The 22,450-nt window shown below is 35.3% G+C and overlaps 2 protein-coding genes across 4 annotated transcripts; one reads left to right on the forward strand and one right to left on the reverse strand.

The window, feature by feature from the left end:
- The first annotated feature begins 2,943 nt into the window (after positions 1-2,943).
- Positions 2,944-11,536, forward strand: LOC113743641 (beta-amyrin 16-alpha-hydroxylase CYP87D16-like). 3 transcript variants are annotated; one of them, XM_072048244.1, is made up of 10 exons: positions 5,166-6,775; positions 7,003-7,963; positions 8,827-9,157; positions 9,265-9,414; positions 9,616-9,864; positions 9,960-10,049; positions 10,138-10,216; positions 10,296-10,402; positions 10,706-10,833; positions 10,961-11,536. In XM_072048244.1, exons 2-10 carry the CDS (start codon positions 7,761-7,763, stop codon positions 11,049-11,051), a joined length of 1,428 nt encoding a protein of 475 aa, XP_071904345.1. In that variant the 5' UTR covers positions 5,166-6,775; positions 7,003-7,760; the 3' UTR covers positions 11,052-11,536. The 3 variants fall into 3 exon arrangements, 1 of the variants encoding a protein (XP_071904345.1); XR_011814004.1 differs by lacking the exons at positions 8,827-9,157; positions 9,265-9,414; positions 9,616-9,864; ... (3 more) ...; positions 10,706-10,833; positions 10,961-11,536 and having other exon boundaries at positions 2,944-6,508; positions 6,611-6,775; positions 7,003-7,301; XR_011814005.1 differs by lacking the exons at positions 8,827-9,157; positions 9,265-9,414; positions 9,616-9,864; ... (3 more) ...; positions 10,706-10,833; positions 10,961-11,536 and having other exon boundaries at positions 2,944-6,508; positions 6,663-6,775; positions 7,003-7,301.
- Positions 11,537-15,236: 3,700 nt separating this feature from the next.
- On the reverse strand, positions 15,237-21,913 carry LOC113689935 (uncharacterized). The gene is made up of 7 exons (XM_027207756.2): positions 21,227-21,913; positions 19,610-19,757; positions 19,032-19,223; positions 18,167-18,295; positions 17,111-17,280; positions 16,649-16,779; positions 15,237-15,632 (listed from the first exon to the last, which is right to left on the reverse strand). Exons 1-7 carry the CDS (start codon positions 21,486-21,488, stop codon positions 15,552-15,554), a joined length of 1,113 nt encoding a protein of 370 aa, XP_027063557.2. The 5' UTR covers positions 21,489-21,913; the 3' UTR covers positions 15,237-15,551.
- Between the last annotated feature and the right edge of the window lie 537 nt (positions 21,914-22,450).

A 22,450-nucleotide genomic window follows, 5' to 3' on the forward strand; every position in this document is an offset into this window, starting at 1 on the left:
TAGATTTCACAAAGAGAGAAACAGAAACCAAGACAGGGTAGAAGAAGAGCAAGCAGATGAAAAAAAATAGTAGTCCAGCAGTACTTTTGCGGTAGCAGTACTAAATACTACTACTACTTTCCTACCACTAACTAATGAGTAATGAGTAGTAGCTTTTTCTGAGCTTTCTTGGGAGTAATAGTGGAATACTACCAGATTGTAGCTGTAGCAGTAGCAGTAGCAGTAGCAGTAGCAGTAGCAGTAGATCCCTAGCTCCCCCTGCTAGCTGGTTTTGCCTTTATTTTAGTACTAATAAAATTTTTTGTTGTATTATATGTTGGGTTGTTAGTACTTAGTAGTGTATTTTTGTAGTAGTAGTAGAAGAGTAGCAGTACTCCTTCATATTTTTTAATACAGTTGGGACTAGTAATCTAGCGAGTTATTCATTCAAGTGATTAATAAGGGAAGCATATTCAAGTAAGATTTCTTTAATGAAAAAAAAGAAAAAGAAAGTAAGATTGCTTTAATTGTATGATTATCCAGGTGAAGAGCACTTAACACTTATGAGCTTCCAAGTAGTGCATCTAGTTGATGTATTTTTTTTCTTTAATTTAGTTTACTAATTATTAATGAGTTCATCTAACGAGTGGTCAGTCATGAAATTCAAGTAGTATTAATTTTTAGAAAAAAAAATAACACCGAGTTTGGAAAGTGTGTAAATACAAGAGAGAATAGTTATTATAAATCCATATATTCACATGTTAAGTTTCATATATTAAAGTGTATTAATGAGTGATCAATGACAATACTTTAAAAAGCTACTACTTTTTGTGTTTATAGACCTATTTAATTATTATAAATATTTGAAAGTAAATAAAAATTTGTTATATCTGAATTAAGTCCATCAAACTAGTTTTTTTTTTAAGGATTTTACATCCAACATCTTTTGTTGAATTACAGTTGACTGTATTTAACTTCTCAATGCTAGGTTAAGATGAATCCTAAATTTTTTTCAAGTGTTTTTTTTTTTTGAAAAAGAAATTCACAATTGTTTTCATACACGAATTTTCTCGTGGTTTGCCCATATCAAATTTTGTTTGATAACTATGACGAAACTATTATTGGGTGACATTAAAATCGAATCCAATGTCTTTGCAATTGCAAGGACACTGAGTGTTCAATTTAAATTGTACTACATCACCTTAGTCCAATTTGAATATCACAATTGCAAGTGCACAGAGTGCTCAAAATATGGTAATGCTCGTGAGGATGTATAATAATGCTCTCGCAATAATGATTATCACGAAGATCATCATTTTGGTCTCCATATCAAAATAAAATTGCAATGTTTTCTTACCAAAAAAAAAATCTTAACTTTGTCCTTTACTTTAGAAATTTCAATCAATTTGATATTGAACTTTTTTTTTTTAAGTATTGAAGTTGTGCAATCAGCCAATCGCAGCTAAAATAAGTACACCATATGATATGTACAATTTTTGTAAGCCTGCCTCTTCAAGTTTATGTAATGGTTTTCTAAATTTTTGGTCTCACCTATGCACTTTTAATTGTAGGTGGATAAGCATAAATTGTATGTAGAAAAAGTGTATTCTCGAAAATATGCAAAGTTTTCACTTTTCACTCTTCATTGTCTATGTGAATAAATCTATCCCCTAATTTTTCATTTATTTTTCCTAATATGATACAATAAACTTAGCCAACCCCATATCGAATTTGACTCATCATGTTAAATAAACATATTACATAAAGATGAGATATATACTCTTAGTAGCATTAATAATATGATGAGAAAAGTTAAAAGTGAGATTCACATGTATAATGCAAAGTCAAATATATCTTTTTTTGGAAAAATAAGCAAATTATGGTTCAGGGCCAAAATGCCTAAAGTGTAGTGGAAAGTTTTTGAAATGCAACCTAATTCATATGGACACACAATTTTTTTATATATTCCAAAAACATCTTCAAAAATATTCTAAATACACATAATTTCAAGTACACATAACAAAAATATAAAACAATATATAAAAATAAAATAAACCTTACCACTTATTTCTTCTCCCACCTATCACCACCATCTACACATACCGCCATTGCCACCATCCTTCCCCTCCTGCACCACCGCCGCCGCTTCTCTTCCCTCCCTCTTCCTTTCCCTCTCCTTCCCCCTCCCCATCCTCTCTTTCCCTCCTTCTCTCGCAAGCCCTCTTCCTTTCCTTCCTTCTCATTTGGTCACGACGAAATTTGATCACGGTAAAAAGGGAGAGGAAGAGGATTGTCGGGAAAAGGAAGGAAGAAAAGGAAGGAGGAGGAGGAAAGAGAAGAGGGAGAAGCAGGAAAAAGAAATGATACGAAAGAGAAATGATACGAAAGTAAAAGAGGTAAGAGAGAGGAGGAGGAGGGTGGCAGCGAATGTGGCTAGTGGTGGTTGGTTGTTATGGTAAAAATATTTAAAATCACCCCAATAAACTTTTAATTTTGAAAACACTTCCAAAATACATCTATGGTAAAAGTTTTTTTGATTTACAAAATTACAGTAAATTTTTTTAAAAGTACTCGTAAAACCACATAATTTGTAGCTAATCTTAAATGAAATATGGATTTTTTAAAGAGTGACACTACACTGAAGTTTTTTAAAGAATGGCTTTATAACACGTGACGCATCAAGGAACATATTGTAAATTTGTAGCTAATCTTAAATGAAAGATATATTTTTTAAAAAGAAAATTTTAACAAGCATTGTCCAAATTATTAGCATGTTTGGATAGCAGATTTTTTCAAATAATATTTCGCTTGCATCATAAACACATTTTCTGATCTACTTTTTTATATTCTCAACCACCTTTTTATCTCACATATATCATATCACAAAAAGTGCTACAGTAATTATTCCAAATAATATGTTTTAAATAAAACTCTATCCAAACATATAATATATTTCTTGTCCTGTCCCTTATATTTATCCATTCTTCCAAATTTAGCTTTACTTTTTAAAAAATGTATATTTTCATCCCCGCTATGGTCTCTAGAGTTTATATCACTCATTAGACATATCCAAAGAGAACAATCTTATAAATTGTACTGTGAATTGTGCTAAAAATTAGATGAGTTCGGATGAATACTTATTTGAATTCTTGCAAAGTTTTCTTTCCAATTGCAAACTAACTTTTCTAATTATTCATTGCAAAATAAAAACTTTTCTTATTGCTTGCTTCTACTAGTTAGCAGTTTCAAAGTTCAGCTCAAATGATGATACCCTTTTTTGCAGTAAAAAAAATAATCACTTTAAGACAATGTTTTCTTAGCCTTTCAGACCCAAACCTGTTGGTTTTACTTGAAAATGTCATATTTTTCAGGCCATGTAAACCATTTCACTCAATTAGAGGACGCAAATGCAGTTCAGAATTATTTTCAATACCTAAGATAGATTACACAGTTGATCAAGATGTAGCGAGGGCCAACTCCATGATCAGTAGGCTGAGCAAAAAGGGTCGAATTCTTGAAGCACAGGAACTGTTTGATAAAATGCCTGACCCAGATGTTATTTCGTGGACGGCTTTGATTACTGGGTATGTGAAATGTGGCATGATTGATGAAGCAAGAGATTTGTTTGACAGAGTTGATGTTAAGAAAAATGTGGTAACTTGGACAGCGATGATTAATGGCTTTGTGAAAACGAGGAGGATTATGGAGGCAGAGAGGCTATTTAATGAAATGCCTGAAAAAAATGTTGTTTCTTGGAATACTATGATCGATGGCTATGTGAAATGTGGTAGACTTGATAGAGCTTTGGGGTTGTTTGAGAGGATGGACGAGCGGAATGTGGTTTCTTGGAATATAGTCATTGCGGGGTTAATTCAGTATGGTAGAATTGAGGAGGCCAGGGAGATTTTTAATAGGATGCCAGAAAGGAATTTGATTTCTTGGACTTCTATGGTTGCAGGTTTGTCAAGGAATGGGAGAGTGGATGAAGCTAAGTTGTTGTTTGAGAGGATGCCTGAGAGGAATGTTGTTTCATGGAATGCAATGATTACTGGTTATGCACAGAATTCAAGGTTGAATGAAGCTTTTGATTTGTTTGAGAGGATGCCAGTGAAGGATGTCACATCATGGAATACAATGACAACAGGCTTTATCCAAAATGGAGATTTGGCAATGGCAAATAGGCTGTTTAATGAAATACCCGAAAAGAATGTTGTATCATGGACTGTGATGATCAATGCACATGTGCAAGGTGGTCAAAGTGAGGAGGCATTGAGGATTTTCACTGATATGCTTGCACATAGTGGGGTTAGGCCTAATGAAGGAACTTTTGTAAGTGTCTTGGTTGCTTGTGGTGACTTGGCTTCTCTTGCTGAGGGAAGGCAAATTCACCAGCTAATTAGCAAGACTGTTTATCAGAAGTGCGATTTTATCATTTCAGCACTTATAAGTATGTACTCCAAATGTGGAGATTTATTAACAGCTAGGAAGGTCTTTAATGATGGGATAAGAGGGCAGAGGGATTTGGTCTCTTGGAATGGTATCATCGCAGCCTATGCTCACCATGGACACGGTAAAGAGGTAATAAAATTGTTTCACGAAATGCAAAATATGGGACTGAATCCAAATGATGTGACGTATGTGGGATTGCTTACTGCTTGCAGCCATGCTGGTCTAGTGGAGGAGGGTTTCAGATATCTTGATATGCTTGTGAATGACAGGTCCATAAAATTGAGAGAAGATCATTATACATGCTTCATTGATCTGTGTGTTCGAGATGGGAGGTTCAAGGAGGCCTCTAACTTCATCAAGCAGCTTCCTAGCAAGGCATCCCAATATGCTTGGGGATCTTTTCTTGCTGCATGTAATGTTCATGGGGATGCAGTTATAGGAAAACTGGCTGCACAAAAACTTTTAGAGGCAGAACCAGAAAATGCTGGTTCTTTTGCACTGCTATCTAACATATATGCTGGCAGCGGGAGATGGAGAGAAGCTGCAGAGCTCAGGATAATTATGAAGGATCGGGGGCTCAAAAAACAGCCTGGTTGCAGCTGGATTCAAGTTGGCAACGGAATACATCTTTTTGTTGTAGGCGATAAATCTCATAGTGAAACTGAGCAAGTATATACTTTAATTGGAAATCTTCATTCAAAAATGAAGAAAGATGGTACAATTTCAGAAATCTTAGTATAATAGAAGACAGTGTATCTATTAATGGAAATTTTGGAGTATTAATGGTTCATGTAGGTATATACTGCATGGAGTTGAAGAAAGAATGGTTGATGTAATGATTTTCAATTTTCCTGTGTATGTTGTGTTATGTTAGGTTTAACTATCAAAGGATTGAAGGTTGATGAAGCTTTCAGTTTGTTGAGAAGATGCCATAGAAGGATGTTTCATCATGGACAGGAGTGATTGAAGGCTTGAATGGAGATTTAAGGAGAGAAATGTTGTTGTTCAAAGAAATACCAGAGAAGAATGCTGGATTTTGGACCACAATGAACAATGGGCTTGTGCAAGGTGGTCAAAGTGATAAGGATTTGAGGAATTTCTTTGCAGGTGTTAAAATCATGCAAGGCCTACTCTAAGAACTTTTTTTGTTACTTGTACTGGCTTAGCTTGTCTTGGTGAGGAAGATAAGGTCACCAATAGTTAGTATGGCAGTTTCCAGAAGAGATATTTTGTATAAATGCAATTACAACTGTGTACTTTTAAATGTGTGGAGTTGATGAAAGCTTTGAAATGTTGGATGATGGGATAAGAGGTATAGGGATTTAATGCTGCTATATAACTTGTATTCTTGTTGTCAAAATGGATGAAGCTGCACAGCCAAGGATGACACTGCAGGGCCATGTGCTGAAAAAACAACATAGTTATAGAAGGATAGACGATTTGTCACTGGGAACAAATTATGGTATTACAAGTAAACTCAATCATTCTCCTGATTGGAATTCTTCATTGAGAATTCAGAAATGAAGAAAGTTGGCAGTATACATGCAGAAAATGGCAGTTTAATTGATGATGAGATATCCAATGAAAAAGAATGTTGGATTTGTTAACCTTTAATGATTGATATCAACTTCGGAAGTTTGCTAAAGAATGTGATCGGATTGATGGTTGATCACTTTGTTTTGCGTGTTGTATAGGCAAGTTCCAAAATGAATGCTCTCTTACCAACTTATTGCTTATCTCACCACATCGTTGCTCACTCATATAAATTTAGATATTGGCTACTGATTTTGTATGAAACTACAACCACAGCTTTCTGCCCTCATTTTTCGGCCAATGCCAAAGGGTTATACTATACTGAGTTTCTTTTCACAGTGGATGAATGACCAAGGTTCTACCGAAAGTCAGGTGTGCATCAGATGCTTCTGAAAAGAAAGCTATTCAACTAATTTATGACAATTGATGATATGGCGTACCTTCAAGCTGGAATGTGATGTTGGAAATTTCTGTTTCTGGGCGGGGGTGAAAACCTGATGATTATGTTTGCCTGCAAATTGCTGTTGTCTAAGTTACTTACATTAAGGTAAGTTTTCTGATGTCCTGATGTCATGATCTTGAGCAATTAAATTTTGGAGAGAAGTTAAATTTTGATATGTTTCCAAGTGGGCTTCTTATTTTCTTGAAGGATGAAATATCTACAAACTCAAGGCTCTTGAAGACTTCTCTGATACTTTCAGGGACTCTGTTCAAGCTAGACGTACCTATATTATTGCATTGGTTTGTCCTGGGAAAGTCCTCCATGTTGCACTTAATATTCACCTGAATGGGAGTTATCCCTAATCTGCTTCAGGTAATGAGCTGCATTTAGTTCTATGAGCTGCACCAATCCTAGGCTCATTCTGAGGTCTAATATTGTCTGGTGTAACTCCATGGCATGCATTGGGCTTTTTGGCTTGGTATTGGCATAATTAGTTTGCTTGAGATAAAGTGCTTAAGTAGGGTTCTGTCCTATTAGTTTTATTTTTTAGCACCAAAAGATCACAGTTACTGATACATTGTATGTACATTTGTGTTCAGAATCTGGTACGTCTCCAAGGCCAGTTTTGCACTGCCGTGGCCTCCAATGAATCTTCTGGGATGTACTTATAGTCTTATAGATTGGAATTGGTTCAATTTGAACTGGCGGGTTCCTTTCAGCGTTTTAGTATGGACTATGGAGTGCGAATTAATGCTTGATTTCAAGACGATATGTTGTGCCCAGATGCAGCATTTATTTTGTTACTTTAAACAATGGATTTGTCATTTTCAATTTCTCAGGACTAAACCACTGTACATTCGATACTGTAATACCATAACTGAAGTCCTTTGAACTCCCAGTCCCAGATACCTGCCACATTAATTTGGATGATAACTCCAGGTTCCCTATCTTGACTTTATCCGCTCTTCTTGGTACACATATTTTGACTGTAAGGTTAAAAAACCAATTAACTAAAACTGGTTGAAAGAATGAGTGAGATGAAGTCATTTTCTGGTTTCCGAAAGAAAGAAAACAGGAAAAAGGAAAATATACGTGGACATGGACTCCTCTGTCTCTTCAAGAATTAGTCAATTAGATCATTACCATCTCTTAATTGACCAATGTTTAGTCAAGAACAATTATCAAGTAATATTTGAACCAAGTTTCTGGACAAACAGCTTTACTTAGCTTGGACTTTAAAGATAGGTCGAACATATGATAATCTGACTTTCTTCTGAACATTTACTACCTGAGAGGGCGTGGAAGCTGGGCAGTATAACAATAGACTGTTTCTTGATCACACAACTTGAAAAAGAAGATGTTGTCAGTTGTTGTGTTTGTAATAGCAGTCTTGACGATCTTAACAACTCAGTGGTTATGGAGACGGATGCATCCAAGATGCGAGAATGGAGTTCTGCCCCCAGGTTCCATGGGATTGCCTCTCATTGGAGAGACTCTACAGTTACTCATTCCTAGCCGCTCATTGGACCTCCATCCCTTCATCAAGAAGAGACTTTCAAAGTATGGTCTTATTTTTCCATTCCATGGCCTTTTCAAATATGACTTAATTACGTGGTGTTATGGAAAACTGTAATGATAAAACTGCACCATGTGGAACAGAGAATGCTTTAAAGACTAGAAATTATTACAATGATAGCTATAGATCACTTGGCTTGTTGGTTTGCCTGCTACAGAAAAAGATGGGGTCTTGTATTGTGTAATTGATCCTTTTCATTCCTCTGATAATCAAGCTATATATGCACTACGGATCTCAACCATTGAAACTTGCAATGTCAAGATAAAAGCCTTCTGCTAGATCTTCATTTAGTGAACCGGGAAAAATTAACTGTTCAAAAGTCAGCACTTGAATGCTACTATTACAATTGTATGTTCAGCAGTTCTCAACTTTACTACATTCTTTTCTTCCTCTTTTTCAATTTTCTGCAACAAGTGATAGGTAATATGGAACAACTTTGATACACAACATTTCTTCCCTCTGCAAATCTTTGGAGGTTTCTTGCTCAGGGAAAGTAAAGGGGAAGCTAAAAATAACAGAATATGAAATATTCTTGAAAGTTGATATAAGCTGATTTAACTTTATGAAAGCATAATTAACGCACTAATATTTCTATGAGTTATCTGATTCCTTAATATTCCAGTAAGGGATAATAATTTTTAAAATTTTAAAATTCCTAAGGATATGGTGCATAAGTGGTTTAGCAAAGAGGTAACTAACCAAAATTGTCTCTAAAAAGTCGCCTATTTGGTTGCATCCCATTGTTCCATACCATGCTTCCAACCTACTTACATCTTGGATCCAATAAATTAAAGTGCTGTACTAATACCACCAGATTATAATGTTATTCTGTTTTCTTGTCTTTCAGATTTGGTCCAATTTTCCGAACTAGTTTAGCAGGCAGGCCTATTGTAGTATCAGCTGATCCCAAAGTCAACCATTTCATACTTTCACAAGAAGGGAAGTTAGTAGAGTTATGGTATTTGGATACGTTTTCTAAGCTTTTTAATCAAGAAGGGGACTCTAGGACAACTGCAGTTGGTGATATTCACAAATACATAAGAAGTAGAACGTTGAATTACTTGGGTGTGGAGGCACTGAAGGAGAAGTTGCTTCCCCAGCTGGAAGAAATGGCATGCAGAACTCTAGACAGTTGGTCAAATCAGGAGTCTGTTGAAGTGAAACGTGCATTTGGAGCTGTATATTAGCTAATTAAACAAGCTCACCTTTTCTCTTACAAATTACAAGTACTTACTCAATAGCTTATGGAATTTTATCTTCTAAATTACCAAAAATCTTACTGCAGATGGTATTCAATTTCACTGCAAAAGTTTTTCTTGGTTATGACTCTGACAAGTCATCAGATGACTTGAGTGAGAAGTTCAACAAGATACTTGAAGGCCTTATGTCTCTTCCTTTAAACATTCCCAGAACTGCATTCCACGACTGCATGAAGGTAATGGTAGATAAAGAAGTATACAAATATCTTCCAACATATGTTTCATTTCGTTAAACCTTACACGAATGATACCGATGTAAATCTGATTCTCTTATGGTAGATAAAGAAGTATACATATATCTTCCAACATATGTTTCATTTCCTTAAACCTTACACTAATGATGTAGTTGTAAATCTGATTCTCTTATTTTTTGTTAGTCAAAGAAGAAAATAACGGGATTCATCAAAAGCAAATTAAATGAGAAGCGTGCTGGCCTTAGAACATCTAAAGAAGACTTCCTCGATCAGGCCATTGATGACATGGCTACAGAGAAGTTCCTGGGAGAAGACCTTATAGTGCAAGTGATGTTTGGCCTTTTATTTGCCAGCTTTGAGTCAAATTCATCAACGCTTACGCTTGCTTTGCTCAAGCTCTCTCAACACCCTTCTGCATTAGAGATGCTTACAGTACTCTAATTTCCATACTTTTTGTGTTTCAGACTGATAATACATGCATATTTGTATTTAATGGCATCCTAACCCTGACTTCTTGTGGTTACCAGTCTGAGCATGAGACTATACTAAGGAACAGGAAAAGAGTGAAATCTTCACCCACATGGGATGAGTACAAGTCAATGACCTTCACTCTTCAAGTCAGTCTCTACTATGTTCAAAAATTATTGTTTAAATATGCATAAATAGCAACTATCAAAATGTCTTAATGATGAGTGTGAATGATAGGTAATCCATGAAACTCTGAGGTTGGCAAATGTTTCTCCAGGATTACTACGTAAAGCGCTTAAAGATATTCAAGTTAATGGTAATTATGCTACCAATCTTTGGATTAAATAACCAAGTTGAAGAACTTTCTTCTTTAACATCCTAGAATCTCTTTATAGGTTACACAATTCCAGCAGGGTGGACAATTTTGGTTGCTGCCTCTGCTCAGCAGTTAAATCCTAGCGTCTTTGATGATGCACTTGAATTCAACCCCTCACGTTGGAAGGTGCTTTTTTAATATACATTTGTTTCTGAGGTGTATGATTTGATATGTTTAGCTTCTTTTACATCATTAACTGCTTGCTTTTGCTTGATGCTTTCAACATGTTGCAAATTTGTCATACCAGCTATTTTTAAGCAATGTAATGTGATCCATTGAGTTCTATCATTTTACAAGTTCCAGGATAGTTACGTGGAAATTGAATTGTAGCTAGGATTCTGTACATATCTGCTGCTTTCTAGTAGTAGATGCATTACCACTTAGTGATGGATTTATTTTATCAATTCTTTGTACTTGTTATGAGTACAGGACATCGATAAAGCTGCCATAGAACAAAATTTTATGCCCTTTGGAGCAGGAATGAGACAGTGTGCTGGTGCTGATTACAGCAAGGTGCTACTATCAACTTTTCTCCATGTGTTGGTCACCAAGTACAGGTAACTTCAATATTGTGACATGACTAGCTAACTAAGGACTTGTGACCATTCAATATTTTCTGATGCATACTTTTGTATCAATGCCGAGGTGACTAACTAGTTGGTGTTTTGCTGTTCAAACATAAAGGTGGAGTGTAGTGAAGACTGGAAATATTGGAAGAAACCCACTTCTCAGCTTTGGAGATGGTGTCTACATTAAGATTGCAAAGAAAGAATGAGTGCTGTGATTGGAAACTTTTCTCATTTTACACTTTCTATATTCCTTAATGAATGGAAGTTATACTCAATGTGCTCTAGGTTGATACAGAACCAGGAACTCAGGGTTCAGAATCCCTCATCTGTATCGATAACGTTGCCCGAGAACTTGTTTAGGGTTCTTAGTTGGGGTAGTTTTTATCATTTTATTAGTATTTTTGATTGTTTATTTGTTATTTTAGTGTTTGTGTCAATAAATAACGGTGCGCGAAAAACGGCTGAAGAAGGAAGAAGTTCTTAGCTTCTGTCAAAGTTGTGAAGGATCTGGTACATTTCCAAGGGTCAAGTTCTACAATGGACTAAAACTTGCTGCTGGAACTCAGAGATGACATTCTTGTACTTTTGAAGAAAGGATTGGTATATAATAATGATACCACAAGTCAAGTCCTTCGAACTATTAGATACCTATTACATTTATTTGGGTGATCACTTGAGGTTGCCTATCTTATCTTTTATCTGTTTTTTTTTTTTTTCCTTGTTTTGGTACAGATATTTCAGTTTGATGTTTATACATTAATGCAAACTGGTCTTAAGCAAAAAGAGTGGTATGAAGTCACTTTCTGGTTTCCCAAAAAGAGAAATGAAACTTGTTTGTCTTCATTTTTGTTTTACCTATATTACCCTCTTGTGTCTTTCAATTAGAGTGATTTTATTTCAATTTGTGGCAGTAATTACAAATATAAAACATTCCAAATGATTAAATCTCAATAATATTGGTAATTAAAATGAAAATCTCCAATTAAAACGATTTAGCGACCATTACACTCCATTTCCAATTCTTATGTGTGTCAAAGTTTCTTACCCAAAGCAATTTCTTACTAGAAATTGTGTGGCCAACTGCATTAGCCATAATTTTAAAATTGTAAAATATATCAGTATAAAAGAATAGGTGCTTTAGAACAAAAGAGAAATATATAGAAAGAAAAGAGTCGATATTCATTTAGAGAATCTTTGTATGAATATCACGAGATAGATGTGTAATTACATGCTTTTTAATCAATATGAATAAATACAAAAACAAAAGAATCCAACCATTTCTATCAATTGAATTTCAATTGACAACTAAATATCCAATCTAAGAAAATTGAGCAATATAAATCATTTGCATTCTTTATTAATCTCAATAACACTTATAAAAAAATAAATAATCCAAATTCAACAAATGCACCTAACATTATTCAATTCAAATCCATAAAAAATTTAAAAGTTTAATTAAAAAGATATAAAGTAGAATAATTAAATATTCATGCAAAGTTGGATATGAGCAGGGTTCACATATTTTATTCTTAAATAATTAATTCATTCTAATTGTACAATTGCATGTTGTTTGTCTTAATAAGAAAAAAAATAATATTCAAAATGTTATCGCAATAACATTCGAAATGTTGATAGAAGATTTTTTATTCGTTAATTTTTGATGATTTCATCAAAAATTTAAGCATGGGTTTTCTTTTCAAAGGTGAAGCTAGACTCTAGCTAGTAACCAAGCTTGTGAAGAAGTAAAGGAAGGGGTGAGTCTAATGTAAACAGTTAGGATAACAAAATCTAACAAGCCAATTCAATTACTCAAATACCCTCCAAAAATTGATCTTATGGTTTAAGTCTTTACTAATAATTATGAATTCTATTTATTAGGTTCACACTTGACAAGTGTACATATATGTTTTGTTTAACAACATCTTTTGTGCTACATTAAAAATACAATATTATGATTTAATGGTAAAAGTATTATGAGTGTACAACAACTTTGGTGAAAACATGACCGTATCAAGAATTGTTTATCAAAGTTGAATCCATAATTTACCAAAACGCTCAAAATAAATTCAAAACCAAAAATCAAAGAGTTTGAATTAAGATAGTCTCTGTAACAACAATTGGTTAACGAAATTGAGAATATAAAATATTCTATTATGAGGTAAATAATTAAATTTCACCAAAAAAAAAATCAAAGTTGATGTTATATTTGGGTTAATATAATTACGTGCAAAGTACGCAAACTATTACTAGTTCGACTAAAATATGAGGATGGCTGATATGGCTTATCTTCAAGGTGAAAGGTGATACTGGAAATTTCCGTTTCTGCTAGGGGATAAAAACCTGATGATTTTGTTTTCTGGCAAACTGCTGTTGTCTAAGTAAATTACATTTGTCAAAATTTCTAGCACCCTGATATCATGATCTTGAGCAATGCAATCTCTTATTCTCCTGTTAGTAACTTTCCAGTGATTGGGAGAAGAGTTAAATATCGAATTGGTTCAGAGTGGACTTCTTTTTTCCTTCACGGACGAAGTAGCTACAAACTTGGGGCTTTTGACCATTTCTCCAGAACATTTGAGGACCCTGTATCAGGTGCACATACCTCTTTTATTTCATTCACCCGTCCAGTAAAAAGACTGTCATTTTACACATAATTGTTTTTTCAATAATCGCAACAATCTACAATACTCCTACACTACGAGAAAGGAGAACTCAACTGGACTTGTATATGAATTGAAAGGTGAAACTTTAGATCAGACAAGTGTACTACTGCACTCTTTGAATTTTTTGAACATAGGGAAACACAATGTGCTCCAACGAGGAAATATGTAGTAGGAGTTGGCGGAATTTGTACCCTCGACCTAAATGGGAGTTACACTCAATGTGCTCCTGGGATTTATCCGTTTTTTTTTTTTTTTTTTGGGTTCCATGAGCTGTACCATCCTTCAGATGTGGCAGGTGATATGATTCCGTGGTGGAGGAGGGGCAGGGACGGTTAACGTCCATGGTAGTTTATGGCCAAGATTTGGCCAAAAAAAATCGTAAGATTTAGATTTTAATATGTATGGAACTCACAAAATTTTGTTCTAGAGTTACGTGTTATTGAAAGTAACTTACACCGTGTGTGCAAGATGCACATAATTCGGCTTAGAGTGGCCTGCTCTTATTATCATTACTTCACTTGCGATAGTGTTGAGCCCGAATTTCTCCATTTCAGACCATCCGACGTGCCAAAGTATGCAACCCAACATGAGATAGATTCCCACAGTTAATTTGTTGTGAAACTCCCGCGAGTTGAATTCACGGACTAGTAACAAGAAATGAGCTGATGTTGGCACTTGCTACTTCCAAGCAGTTCCTTTTTTTTTTTCGTTTGGCTTAAAGGACTTGAATATCCATTCCTGCCCTTTTTAGTCAGCTTCAGGAAAATTTAACCAATCAAAAAAACATGCCATAATAGATCAATCCTTTGTTGCAATATGGTCAAAAGAACTCAATATAATTTGGTTAGTTTGCAGGGATGAGCAAATTCAAACACGCTGTGGAAACAGAAAGGGAAGTATGTGAATATTTTAAAGATCATTTCAGCATATCAACCATTTTCCATGTTCCTGTTTTTCTTAACATTCTGCCAGGATCAATCTTGCAATGAGGAATTAAGCAAGTGTTTAACCAATCACAGGTTTGATGGATGTGTGTTTATCCCCATTAACGCCCCATTAACGACTAAAAGTTGTGCTATTAGAACTTTTTCCAGCTGCTTATGTTAGAAGATCCAACATGGTTTTGGCTTCCAACAATTAGTTTGCACATTTAACTATTAACCTGAGGGAGATAATAAAAGATCAATTAGATGAAACATTAGTTACATATGCAGGATTTTCAGTGGATTAATTACTACAAACAATGTAAAATCATAGCACAAACATAAAATGGGTGACTTTTGCCAATTTTTTGTGTGCAAAAGCATAAAATACATTGGTGAAGTGGAAAATCCACACTACTTTTATATTGTCATAAAAACATGAGTAAAAAGGAATCAGAATCCCCAAACCCTGCCTCCTGCAAACCTGGGATTCTGGTGGAAGTGTTGAGCCCCAAGAAGTACAAACTTATGCTGTCTGTCATATTTTCATTTCTGACAAGTGATAGTTTCATGTCTCTGGAACCCCTTCCTGCATTCAATCTCCACAAGTTTCTCCTTTTTCTTTCAAGACATATATGCTAACTTATTATGTTACACTATCATGTTTTAGGCAGATTATCTAAACTTAGGGGCAGCGCTGCATTATGTGGTTTGACAAATTGGTGTTTAATTGCAATACAACAATATAAAACTCAGTTCAATAAATGTTCTGTAACGAGAAAAAAAAAAATCAAGAGGATAAGAGTAGGAAACACCAGCCAGAAAGGAAATATGCTTATTCCAAGAATCTCAATCTTCACAACTTCTGACATGAGAACCCGGCTAATAACAATAGAACCCTATAGTGGATAACACACAAAAACGAGACTAAAGATCCCAAAAAAAAATTCGAAAACCAAATTAGTATGACAACTATGATAACACAATTTCACAATATGACAGTGTGAAAAATGAAAGCAATAAGTCACTACTGTGCATTTTTTGTTTGGGGGGGGTGCTTTTCCTCTTTTTTTTTTCCCCCATTTATCCTTGCTACTGTACAACTTGAAATCTTCAGTAATCAACTTCTGATAGCATCCTTTCGACTTTGTCTTATCAAAAAATTCCAAGCAAGCAATGCAGCACCAACTGCTGGTTCCACCTAAATTAGAAATCAATTCCAAATGGACTGTGCATCAAATTTCAAAACCAAACCAAAGGACAACTAGATTCAAGAACAAGCCTGAAGCTAGAACTACAAATAAATGATCTGAAGAAAAAACTACTTCAGTTTTGTCTATACAAAAGATAAATTATAAAAGCTAAAGAGAAGCATTTCTTATCCTCTTCCTTCAAACAGATGTAAGGCATCAGAGTTCATTATTCACTGTCAATAAAATCATTAGATGATCACGTTTAGTACAACTAATGCTCAAATAAATTGCAAAATTTAGACCAGGTCATTAGCCTTGCTTAATTAACCCTTCTTTCTTGATGGCAAGGTCTTCTAATGAGGATATTATTTGACTTATTAGGGGAGACAAAAAGGTGATTGAACCAGTTTAAATTGAAGAATTTCACATCAGAAACCTATGTTTCCCAGATGAAAATTTGCTTTCAACTTCTATTATCCCCCACCCAGCAGAAAGTGATATATTTCCAAAAAGATTTATGGGCTTATGTATCAAACTTAGAAGTTTGTTTTTACAAGAACACATTTAAAGAACAAGAATAAAACATCCCCCTTCAGAAATAGCTAACTGGAAGTAATAGAAAGGTTTAGTAAACTAACAAGTCCGACTAAATCAGAAACCTTGGTTATTGCATCAATAGCTTCATTTTTGACATATTTACCATATCAACCAAGCATATTATTGGAATATATTCTAGGTATCAATATCAGAACCACAAGTAAACACAAACTAAGATCAGTAGCATATTTAATATCTTGTGTTGCTTAACAGTGCACGATATATACAGCTTATAATATATGGAACAAGTCATTACTTTTAATTGACGTTTCCCCTCATGACAATATTTCATAAACTCTGGTACTATTTCTTTCTAATTAACATCTGAAGTATAAGAATAAGCAAAATCCTTGTCACTGGAGTTGTAATAAAAGCAGTGAATTTGAAAGTTGAAAAAAAAAAAACATTGGGCTACACTTATCTGTACCTTTGGATGGATGGGAACAGCACCAGGAAAGTCTTTAGATATACAATTTATTACTTCTTTTCCAATATCCCATCTTTTATTTGCTTCAAGAACACCACCAACCATAACAAGAGGAAAATGATCTGTTCCATCTGCAGTCATAAAATTTATACTTATTCAGAAAAATTAAAAGAAATTGCAAATTGCAGAGACAAGATTAAACTTTTAAAATAAATGCTTGATTAAAATTTTAAGAGAAGTAACAAATCTTGGGTAAACCATGTTGTGAGAAATAAAAGTCTTTAAATAAAGAGAAATACGACTGGAAAGTCAATTTAACTTGTTAGAACATCCATCTCTTGATGGACTTTCAAGCAAAGTTGGACATAACTCCCATATAGAAACCCTCTCTCTCTAGCAAAAAACTACTAGTCACACGAGAGGGAGAGAACGTACTTCCAACTCTTGAGAGTGAGACCATACCTTCACCACAGAGCCCCAGTCTCCGAACAACTGCTTTGACACTTGAGGCCAACTCTTGAACTGCATCCAGTAGGATTCTATTTGCCACTTGATCACCTGCCTCTGCACAAGAGACCACATATGGAACAAGAGCAGCAATTCGAGCCCAAGATGGATCTTCATATGTCCACCTAAAAGCATAATGCAATAATACCTCATCAGCAATTTTAATTGTTGTCAAATAGTAGTTGGCTGAACTAACCAATCATGCAAAGGAGTAACGTAAATTCAACACTCTGAGGAAGGGTAGTGATTCAAAGCAGTTTGGGCTACATGAAATGCATGTATGGTAGTTTAGGTTTGCTCCCTAAGCATGGTAAGGTCAATATAATATAGCAAGCAGTTGGAATTGTTTATTCAAGCTTTTCCTTATATCTCTCACTATTTTCTTCTTATTTGGAAGATGAAGAATGCTGCACTCCGGCAGGGAAAGGAAAGTGTCCATGATAGTGAGGATTGGGATACATAAAACGACAAATACACAGTTTATTCACATGTCGGAAGTCTATCCAGATGAAAGCAAATCAATTTTATGTGGGTAAAACAAGTCATTATATTTGGCTGTGAGAAACATACAACTTTAACAACCCAAAGCTTAGACAGCTGGCTATCACATTGAGTAAAGTGAGGGAAACTGCAAATCCAGGGGACACATTGATGAGATCAAACTGGAACTCAACAGTAGTCTGACTACATGCAAACAGTAAGTTGATTATATACTACCACAATTAACCATATGCTGCTTGTAAATCATCAATTTAAGTAACTTGAATACCCTTCCTGGATGAACATGCTGAATTAATTGTGGGAACCACATTTTTGCTGTCTATTTGATTCAGACTGAGGTCCCCTTATCTGAGGGCAAAGCAAATTGTCCAGATATGCAAGTATTAATTAGGAATGGAAATGATTGTGCTTACTATCATGATTAGGTACAAAACTTAATCAGTTCCAAAAAGCAAAACAGTCACTACAGGTATAGATATTCTGCAGATGAGTTGTGTTTGAGATACTTACCCAATAAGTTCATCTGGTGAAGATAGATCAAGGGCATGTAGAATACAATTTGTCAGTGCTGTATGTGGACCACGGCCATCATGAGCCCTTACAATTGCTGTCAATGCTTGTGCAGCAATACCATAGCCGCTGAAAGTGTAGAGGAGATAGAACTTAGGCAGCCAAAGATGGGAAAAGATCAATTCAAAGCTTTAAAATGGTATCCGTTTGAAATTCGATTTGATATTTTAGTCCTTGCAATCTGGTAATTACAAGAAAGAGAGAATTGAACCAATTTATACATCAAGGACTTGGCCTTTATAATCTCGTTTTACAAAGAAGATAATCAGATTAATCTGATTCTTATATGAAATGTATTTAGGGCCACATTGTGTCTCAATCTACCACATGAAATCCATTTAATTACAATCTCAATTAATCTCAATTTTAGTCTTCTCTTCCTCAAGATAATCAGATTAATCTGATTCTTATATATTATGCACAGTGCATCGTCTTTTGTCTGTTCATAAAACATATCTGCCAAATTTTATAACACTACAAGACTATGACCAGAAATAGTGCACAATGCAACAAGACCTGTCGATGTTCTCTTAGGCTAGGAATAATAACATAGAAATGGATGAAGGTGGGAAAGTATTTCCTCCTACAGGGGTTTCTACATGCTGTGACTTATTCATTAAGATAGAAAAGAAGAATCGAGTTGATTTAGTAAAGATACTCATCAGGTAATCAAATGGTATTTTTGAGGATATGTAATTGAGCTGCTTGCCACTAAATAGTCACACTCCCTAATACTTCCTCTTGACTGGGTATCACTAACTCTCCTATAGGTTTCAAATCAAGTATAAAACTCGAAATGATATACCTTCCCCAATCACCAAGGACAGGTCCTGCACCAGCTGCCCGAGCCTTCCTCCCATCTTCTGTATAGCCATAAGCAATGGTTCCAGTACCAGCAATTAGGACACATCCATGAAGCTTTCCCATTGTGCCACTTGCCAGAGCTGCCACCGAATCATTCTGGACAAACAACCTTACATGGCTGGGGAATATTTGTCTGCACAGACAAATGGAAAAAGATAATATCATTATCGGGAGATGCAAAAGATGTGTCATCAACATGTTAAGCTTTTTTATTCAAAATAAATTTCTATAAACAGGTATCCTATTGAGTTGGCCATTCCTGAATACCCATATCTGATGTATCCACTGTTCGCACTTGCTGCTACCCTAAGTAAACTATTTATTATGTCCTTTTGAGTTGTTTGCAACTGAAGTTTCTTATTCCACAATTATGTCTTAGGTACCACAGAAGTTGGCATAAAGGTAGATTAGCCCCTTGAGGAAAAACTAAGTTGGTTAAACAAATTAAAAGTAACGAAGAAGTCTCAAAACATTTTGCAACACTATAAACCAGTAAATAGATGCAAGAAAAAGAAGGACCTGAGCCAACTTAATATTCGGTACTCATCCGTTGGATGGTTAACACCAGATACTGCAAGACAAACAGCTAAGACAGCAGAACGAGTTGAACCTGATCTTAGAAGAGCTTCTGCCATAACTCTCTCTAATGTCTCCCTTGCAGCAGTTTCTATTAAAAAACAACGGTTTGAGAAATATAATAATAATGAAGAAGCCAACAGCAAGAAATGATAATGAAAAATATAACTATATTAGAAGGGTAATGGATTGTAATTTCAGATCTGAGAGCAATCATTTCAATCATATTCAACAAAACCAAAAGTAGAAGTCATCGAGTTGACTCTGCCACCCCTCTTTCTTTGCTGGGAGCCTAACTAGGCCATAGTCCATTGATCATCATATATAAATCACCGTCAGATTATAGCATACACTGTAACTGCACATGGACATATACTGAACTGCGCATGGACATATACTGCCAGTCCACTAGAGATATTTATCTCACCAGAAACCTCATGCTGCACTCGAGGAAAGTTGGTAATACAACTGTTTGCGCAAGATTTATTTAACTTCTACAAAGCACACAAGCAAACTTCTTGAGCTTCTGTTATTTGCTTTCCCATTGAAGTTCATGCTACTAGTAATCTGTCAACAATTCAAGCTTCGAATGAAACCTTCACATCTACTCTTTCCACCTCAAAAGGTCAAGAATTGTGGCATGGACACTTTTTCATATTCATAAAGATCACTCCTATAAGGAAAAGTGGACTGATAAGATGAGAGTCAGAAAGAAAAACCTAAGGAAAGGCCTCTCATGATACTTCATAGCAGCCAAGTTGTCACTGCCTCAGATAGGCTCATACACCAATAGCGTTGAACTTTTTGCAACCAGATTGAGAACCAAATGGGCAAGTCTACAACCTTAATTATCTTGTATAGGAGTCACAAAATTTGTATTCAAAAGGGAAATTTTAAACAAAATGGGATATACACATCTTTCATCAATTTGACAAAGTTAGGACACACAAAATGGCTTGATCAGACTGGTATGACACCAAACCGTAAACATTTGAAAGGCGCTCAATGAACCTCTTACTTAGGCTACATTCCATTACGCAGTCATGATTCATGTGAGGCTCGAGAGCAGTACTTAACTAGAATGCACCCCGATGATCAGCTACCTAGCAATTCAACTTTGAATGGCACAAATAGAATCAACATTCAATGGAAATTCTACAACTTTTGGCTTCAAAACACTCCACTACCTAAATCCACAGCAAAATTCAAACTTCCCCTGTTCCGTCACTTCAACACATGTTCCAAATCTTTCCGTGTTTCCACCACTTAAATATTTCAAATAGACAAAAAGCTCCTCCTTCTGAAACAAATTAACGTAAATCGAGAACAACACGACTAATGATCAGCCAAATTACAACATTAAAATCCCAATAGTGACGAACAATACAACCCAAAAATCGAAAAAGAAATGCTAAAATCTCTACCTGTTTAACCTGTGCCTTAGTAAACTACGCTTCAGACTATCATAGGAGTTCTGTACCAATGCATTAGACCACCCAGAAAAAAAAAATGAGCAAGCTACTCAGTATTTTTTGAAGGAAGGGGAAGTTGGTTTATTACCGCCAACACTATTGTGGTTCGAGCAGCCGGCAACAGCCCGGGCGAGGACTGAAGGAGGCTCCGGCAAAGGGCCATCCTCACTATTAACATTATTATCAGTGCAAGTGTAATTGAAGGGTATGCAAACACACACAGTGGAGGTGGTTCCACCATCCAAACCCAGTATAACAGCCTGTTGCCTATAACGACTATCATTATTATTCAGCTCCATTTCAGCTTCAAAATCCCATATCTCCCCATTCCTATATGGCCTCTTCCTCATCTTTCCCCACCTGGGTTTTCCTCCTTTTCCACTCCAAACAAAGAAAAACACTTCAAACCGATAAAACTACTGTCAAAATGAGTTGCATTGGCAGCAGTTTCTTGGGTTTTCTGGTGTGAACGTGAATTTATAGAGATGGGTTTTTGGTGATGAATTTATGAGGATTGAATATTCGGGAGGGAATTGGATGATAGAATATTGGGACGGCAACAAGGGGACGAAGGCTACAGGTTGATTTGGATAGGTGTGAAATTGACGACTGTGTTAAAATTTGATTAGAAAAAAACCATAATTGGATGGATTTTCGTCATACTATTAATGTATCTACTGAGCTGATTAAATTACTGTTCATCATCATCATTTTGTTTAGAACAAGAAAACAAATGCACGTTGATTATAGTATTGGGAAAAAATCTCTCAGACGACAACGAAGACCAGGATGAACTGCCGCCTTTTGGCTTACCACAAGACCCACCATATTTCTCGCCGTCAAAAGGATGCTCTATTTGTAGAAAGTGTACATCAACTCTTGTTCAAGAAAGACGGAATTGGGGTTCTTGCTGCAGACGCAAAAATGATATATGATCTTGTTGAGTTTAGCATTTTTTTTTCCTTCTTGGTCATGAGTAATTTTTAGGTAATTCTTCTACGAACATTATTATGTTTGTTTTGGTTCAAATATTATGGTCGGTCTGGTTTGGTCAACTTTATTGGTATTGTTATCGGGCTAAGTGTTGATTTTAACAATTTGTTTTTTAAAATCAACTACTTCTAAAGTAATTAGATGAAAGGGCGTAAAACCAACTGTTTGGTTATCAAAAGAGTTTTAAAATTTCAAAAGAGTTTTAAAATTATACTTGGACGTATGCAATTTAAATATCCAAACTTTCTTGAAAATTTCACCGGTAGGTGCATAGGTACCCGTTTAGAGCGATGATGGTTCAATTTTCTCCGAATTCTCT

This window comes from Coffea arabica, chromosome 5e (genome assembly GCF_036785885.1).
Source record: "Coffea arabica cultivar ET-39 chromosome 5e, Coffea Arabica ET-39 HiFi, whole genome shotgun sequence".
NCBI classification, from domain to species: Eukaryota; Viridiplantae; Streptophyta; class Magnoliopsida; order Gentianales; family Rubiaceae; genus Coffea; species Coffea arabica.